General features: G+C 41.9%; 1 protein-coding gene across 1 annotated transcript; it reads right to left on the bottom strand.

Annotated features, from left to right (window-relative positions):
• Nucleotides 1–287: 287 nt before the first annotated feature.
• On the bottom strand, nt 288–1,906 carry LOC136048537 (sulfotransferase 1 family member D1-like). Its single transcript, XM_065736188.1, is given in 8 exon segments — nt 288–524; nt 645–671; nt 674–821; nt 925–1,019; nt 1,116–1,242; nt 1,325–1,405; nt 1,486–1,628; nt 1,732–1,906. Coding segments are annotated over 8 exon segments (909 nt in total). The 3' UTR covers nt 288–411.
• Nucleotides 1,907–7,131: the final 5,225 nt, after the last annotated feature.

The following is a 7,131-nucleotide window of genomic DNA, read 5'->3' on the forward strand; positions in this document are numbered from 1 at the left end:
CAGGAGCATTACACCCGTGGGTGAGAGGGGATGATCCCATGTCACTGTGCCAGTGAGTGGGTACTAGTGTCTGGGCATGAGGTGTTTCCTCTTGCCTTTGTCCTACAGACCCAGGGCTGGTGCAATGACAATGGATATTTCTGCTCTGCCTACTGTGCAAAGCAATCTGCAGCAATTCAGAGGCATAAACGCACCTGGGCAAAAAGGCACTGTGGGGCCAGAGGGCACCTCCTGGCTGCTCTGGGGTTTTTCCACTTGTGGAATAGTTGTTAAATCTCTTGGCAACATTCTATCTACTGCACTTTATTACAGGAATCAAAATGAACAGTAGAGAGTGCCAGTCTGGCACTGCTGCTGCAGGAATCTGGCACCGGGTCCTCACTGGGGCACAGCTCCTGGGGTGTGCACCTCTCATGCTTCCATTTGGAAGCAGAGATCTGAGCCTGCCATGTGCTGCTGGTAGTGGTGGTCAAAGTGCTCATTCTGGGCCACAGTGAAGTGATTCTCCCAGTCACCAGAGATGCCTTAGGGGGTAGGAAAGCATGTGAGGCAAAATCTGCCTCTCCAAATATCAACATTCACAGATGAAGGCTGCAGTATGGCCTGGGGACCCACCTCACCAGGCACCACAAGCCACAGCCCACCTTTCTGCATGAATGGGGAGAGGCTGTGTCCATCAGCGCAGTGGGCATTGTCTCATAGTTGGCCCCAGGGTTCTTCATCTCCTGGAAGGAGGTGTGGTGGAGGATCCTTGCCACCATCTCCTCTGCCACCTCCTTGCCCAGGAACTGCAGGATCTTCTGAACCGATCGCCGTGGGTCCTGAGGAGAAGCAGGAGTAGGGATGCTCGCCACAGGCACTCCTTCAAAAATGGCTTGGGGCAGCAGGGGTGGGCTCCAGGTCCTCCTTCCAGACTACTTTCACCTTCTTCATGTCCTCATAGAAGAGGTAGAGAAGCCGCTTCTCATGCCTCTTCTCCCATCAGCCCTTCACATGCTTGTACCAGGACCCGTAGGCCACTGCAGCATGCAGGTAGGGTTAGCTGAAAAATGGCACAGCAAAGGACGCCCTCCTCACTGGCATTTATCAGGGGAGTCTGAGAGTTCAGCCCCTACTTTTCCCATCCATGAATGCCTGCAGGAACTCGCTCAGTGTGCCAGGGTCAGGGTGGATCTTGGCCATCTGGTAGAAGTAGTAGTAGGAGACTATGACATCCTTGGTATTGCGAACCATGTAGTTCACCTGGAGAAAGCCAGGGCAGGAGTGGTGTCCCCTCTCTTCTGCCCCATAAAGACAGAGACAAGGAGCTGCTTCACAGAATTACCTTGCAGTCCTTCTCCTGGAAGGAGTCTGGGAGGAGATGGACTGGCAGGTGGGTCTTCACAAGCCGTGGGGATAGGGTTTTCTCCTTTACTTGACACCTGCAAGATGTGGTCTCAGTGCCCTGACCCCACACCCGCCTCAGCACTGCTCCTTTTCTTTCACAGCCCTCAGATGCTCACCGCTCGGTATCCCAGGGACCATCAACTCCAGAAAGGGCACCTGGTTGTAGATAGCACCCTGCCGACACTTCTCCACGTTACCATCATTGTAGATTGCATCCAGGATCTCACTCAGCCATGTTGTGCCTGTGGCCTGTGGGTGGCTTTACAGGGGCAGCATTGCAGGAGGCTGTGAACTACTCAGCTGTGCCCCATGCTTCTCCTCCCCATCTCCCCTTGGGCCACTCACCTGACTTGGGGTCGGTAGCAATGAGCAGGTCATCATGCTGGGCTTGGAAGGCCTCCACCTGCGGCCATCCTTCCACAAAGTTTCTGTAGAGTGGGATGTCGTGAAGGCAGAAGACCAACAAACCCCAAGGCGGAATCACGTTTTGGCGCGGGGGGGAGGGGGTCCCCATCTCCATCGCTGGTCCTGCCTAGTGGGACCCGAACCCGCGCCCTATCACGTAACAGCGGCCGAGAGCGAGCCGCCCCCTTATGCCGCCCTGCAGATAGGCGACCCTGTGTGCTGCGCCGCGCCCGCGAGGGGGCGCTGTGGTAGCGGATGCCGGGACCTGTGGCGGCTCGCGGCCCCATGGAATTAAAGTGATTTAATCCCCGAATTACAAGCGGCGGTGCATACGTCGGCCTCCTCTTAACGTGCTCTTTTTCTCCGCTAAGCAACGGACGAAGGGACTGTCTGTTTTCTTTTTAACAAGTAAAAATTCAGCCTTTCCGTCAAATAGCCCTCTCATCTTTTTGGTTGTCCTATGGGCTCTGAGATGTGAAAGAAGCTTGTTTTCTTTGAACACATTGCTGAGGTCTGGCTCTGTTGGGGCTTCCAGAAGGTGAATCTCCAGACTGTGTCCCAAAAGGCAATACAACCATCTCTTGTGAGATATGAATACAAACTTAGTGGAATTAAAGCAGTGTTCTATTTGCATCGATACTAGGATATTCCTTTTTGAGCACAGTAAAAGAATGTATCTTTATTCCATTAAACGTAGTGAGAAAACTCCTCAGGAGCAAAAAAGAAATAGAATTTTTTCACACTTCTCAGGTATCTGAATTAATATGCATACTTTATCTTAAATTGGAAATTTGCAGGGGTACTATCAAGTATCAAATAAATAGTTGCGTAAGTACTCATGTGCATATATAAAAATGTCTGTACTACCTCCTCTAAAGGAAGTACAAAGCGTGACATTTTATGCCGCTAAATGATTGAGATATATGAAGAGTTGTATTCACGTTCTTTGAATTTACGAGGTACTTGCTGACTGAGGCACAACAAATCACACAAGCTGAAAAGCCAACTGCATCTCACGTAGCAAGTAATTTTAAGCAATAGCATCTCACTGATTCCAGACATTCTTTATGTTCAGGTCACTTGGTGTCATATGGCTGTGGTAAAATATTTCTTCTAACTGTTAGAATCAATATATTGCAATTAAGATGTGAGGGAGGTACTGTTAGCCAGCAAAATAAAGCAAAATTTAAAAAGACAGCAGTGAGATAGAATGACAAACTCTTATGCCATTTATTTTGATTCTTCCCTGCAGTGAGGATTTTATAGCTATTTTGAGACATCCAACCTCTCCCCTAATTATTTTCTAGGGAATTGTGAAATTTCTGCTTCTCCTGGTATGGATATCTTTCTGATCAGAGGTAGGCAATAAAGGTTAAACTGCTAAAATAATTAGGCACTTTCTACTGAAGCCATTACAAATGAAAACCCTGAAGTAGAATTGATGAAAGGCAGTTAGATACAGTTTTGTTTTGAAAGAGGAGTGGGCAGAACCATCTCCTCCTGGGGCTGGGTTATGTACTAGCACATGGAGCTGCTGAAGAGAGAGAGAATGATATGTCTCTAATGTGGTTCCTACAGCTAAAGGAACTGGGGAGTGTCTTGTTCCACCTGGTTGGGTTACTTTAACACAGGTGTTATTCCCTAGACAGCTACTTTGAGGCAAATTTAGGCAATAGCTACTAAAAAAAAAGAATAAGGAGATAGACTTGTCACCACTTGTTGAATATAGCATTGTACTGAGCCAAGATCTTGATAGGTGGCAGGTCAACAAAGGCAAATTCTACATATTCACCTTTATATAATTTTATGGGAACCATTAAATCATGGTCTGAACTGGTGATTGAACATCTGGTGAAGGAGCACAGGCAGCTCTGGGAGCACAGGTGTGAGCAATTCACCTGTGTCATTCTAACCACATTTAAGAGCTGACCAGCACAGGGGAAGGGTTTTTCTTTAGAGGTTCTGGCCTTTGGAGTATTTGGCAAGCTCTAATCTTTAAAGTGTGGTGAGTGGTTATTTAGTTATTTGATTGTGACCTTTACCTTTCTTAGGTAATTTAAAATTGGCTTAAAGTAGAGATATTTGGCATTGTTTTTCTCTACAATAGTTCAGTTGAGTGCTGTACTTTGGGCAGCAGTTCCCTTATGTTGGGGATTCCAGAAGCTTTGGGACTTATTGTTGAAGGTCTCTCATAGTCATGACAGCTGTATTATGGATGAAAGGAACGCTCTCTGAGCTCTGGATTTAATATGTTTCTGTGCTTGTTGAGACCCTGAAGAACCTGGGGTAACCTGAGGGATGTAATGGTGGCTGTGGAATCAGTACACTATACTTGTTTTCTATTGTTTTAGTTGTTCTCAGTAGCATAGACAACTTAATGGAGTTGTCTTTTAATTTTTAGAAGGGATCTCTGTATTATTCAGCCCGTTCTATGTAGTTCTGGCTTTTTCATTTCTGTCTTATTGATGTACCATGATATACGAAGCCCAATAGGTGGTGTGTCCAAAGTATAGTCTCTAGACTTCATGTGAATGTAGTTGGGGACAAAAATTTTCCTTTTCCCTGAATAACTAGCGAATCAGAGCGAAATATCTGTGCTCTATTTCCTGTTTAAATTTGCTTTCTTTCAACTTCAATCATTATAATTGTCTCATTTTTTAGTTAAACAGAATTTGTCTATCTTTTGTTTTTGCTGAAGGTATCAACTTCTTAGTCTTTTAAAAAGTATATTAACCTACATATAATCTCACTCTGTGTTCTCTTTTTCTTGTATCATTTTAATGCTTATTGGTATACCTTTTCTAGCTCTGCAAGTGTAGTGAATACACTAGCATGAGATCTGGGTGCAGTGTTGCAGGATTGATCTCATTAATGTTATGCTAAGTAATAACATCCATATACTTCTGTTCAGTCATCTCCAATTCATAGATTTAAAGATAATATTTAGCCTGTTAGCCATATCCTGACAGTGGAAGGAAGACTTCATTTCTGCTTCTTTTTCTTTCATTACTCTGAAGGATGCTGTGTCCAATCTATAAATAATATCTATGTTTTCTACTCCTGGATATAATTCTGAATTTGGCAATGGTAAAATGTGTTTTAATGATCCAAGCTTGCCAAATAAAACTATAATTTCATATCTCTTTTCTAGTTGTTGGTTAATAACTTTGAATACTCGTATCCTTAGTAGTGATGCCAGAACCCTATCAGATACAGTCTTACTGAATGATGGTTTCTAATAGGTGTCTGTAAATAAACAAACTTCTGAGCTGCTTTACATGTGTTTTACTCATATTTAATAACCATTTTTTTAGTTATAATTGAGAAATCTGAACAGGTTCCCATTAAATGTATAATGTGATTCAAACAGGGCCAAATATAAAACAAGAGAGCTTTATTACATTAATCTACATTACTAGAATTTTTCATTAATTGAATCACATATAAGCTTTTTAGTTTGTCTAAAATCTTTCCAGTCTAACTGCTTGCCTTTCTGGCAGAGTAGTAGCTCTTTTACTGTCTCCTAGATTGTTTCCAGTATCAAAACATTTATGCAAAGTTGTTTAATGAAACGGATGTTATCCTCCAGTTTCTGTGAGGTCAGTGGTCTATGGAACATCTTCAGGTCTCTTCATTTCATGTTCCTTATTCTTACTGATGAGTTTTGAGAATCTTTTTGCTCAGAGTGTTTTGGCGAGCACACTTCTGTACATAGGTGTCAATACTGACATCTCAGAGTGTTTCAATATTAAATGTTTATGTTGGCTTCGCTGAGAATTCATTTGAAGACAATGATACCTTCATTACGTTAGTAAGAAAATATTATAGGAACATCTTTGCACCTCATGGTAAACCAGAACTGGAAGAAAATCGTCAAAATTTGAAGTAGCCAGACCTATGGGTTATCCTTTAGCATGAGTCTGGAAGTGGGACACTCTGGTTTTCAAAATAATTGGAAATCTGTTTACTTCTGGATATCCACAGTTTTTATCAGAATGCAAAAAAAGTTGCTGAAACTGATACAATGTGTGATGTTATGATCTCTATCAGCAGTAGGTTGCAGAAGTTTAGATGATTTATTTTAAGGCATATTTTATTTTGTGATCTTTTATGTCCCGTACTGGCTGTGCTCAGAGTTGTCTACATGCCTGCAGGCACTGAATTTAATTCTTTAAGGAGCAAATACAGTTCTCAATTTCAACAAATTCCCGTATTTGTTTTCATGATGCTATACTAAATATAGTGGGTACATTTAAAAAACAAATATACAGTATTTGATTATGTAAGCATTTATCTCCTTAATGTTCTGTTAAATGTGGAAAGCTGTTGACAGACAATGGGATACTGTAACTTACCAACACAATCTAATGGGGAAAGAAAACAGCTCTAGAACACTTAATGGATTTTTATTATTTGGAAATGCCCTTAATTGCTTCGTACTTTAAAAAAAAAAAAGGAAGCCTTCTTCCAGCTGTGCTTTACAGAGATCTGGGACAGGGTTTCCCAGGGCTAACCTCTAGTTATAGTTCTCTGCTGGTGCTTTGTTTTACATTACCCATTCAGTCATTACCTTCTGCAGATTTTTACAGTAAATGCAATAGTTAAAAATGGTTTAATTTTATATTTAAGTATTCAATAAAACCCTCCAGCTGGCCAGATTCCTCCTGTGTAAACATGCTGACACTTTTGTTTAGGAGATAGATCAGCATGCGCAAGTCCATGGCCAATGAAATCTTCATTATCTCAGTTTGACAGGGAATGCTTTGAAAGGCTGTATATTTTTAATGATAAAAAAAATCAAAGAGGGAGGAATATCTTGCCTCTTTATAAAGGGGCATATTTATTGACTCATTAATACTAAATATCAGTCAAATGTGTTGACAGTTGGCAGTCTCAAGTGTTCTATCACCTATGGGGAGCATTAAATATAGAATAAACAGTACAGCACAAACTGAGGGGCCATTTTTCTATCAGAATAGTGGGTGGGTCTGTGAAGATAATTTATTAACAGCAAAACTCAAACTGCAGAACTTCAGATGAAATTCCAGGCCATAACTCATAACTTCGTGACTTTCTATTCTTGATTGTTCCTTCCTCCTCTAACTTTGAATGTTTCTTCATACAAAAAAATAAAACTACCTTCCCTTTTTTTTTTACCCCCTCTTTTAAGCATTCTCCTGGGCTTGCTATTGATCCCATATTTTTTTCTCACTTTTCTTGCTGTGCTTTTAACAGCTTTTCTCCCTCTCTTCCTTCTTTGTACTGCATGACTGGCACATGTTCATTTCCCACTGGTGTCCTTACATTCAGCATTTGTTTTTATATTTGTTATACTTTTTT

The sequence above is a fragment of the Cyrtonyx montezumae genome, unplaced genomic scaffold (assembly GCF_038088225.1).
Source record: "Cyrtonyx montezumae isolate F1298 unplaced genomic scaffold, pur_monq_1.0 scaffold_2, whole genome shotgun sequence".
NCBI classification, from domain to species: domain Eukaryota; kingdom Metazoa; phylum Chordata; class Aves; order Galliformes; family Odontophoridae; genus Cyrtonyx; species Cyrtonyx montezumae.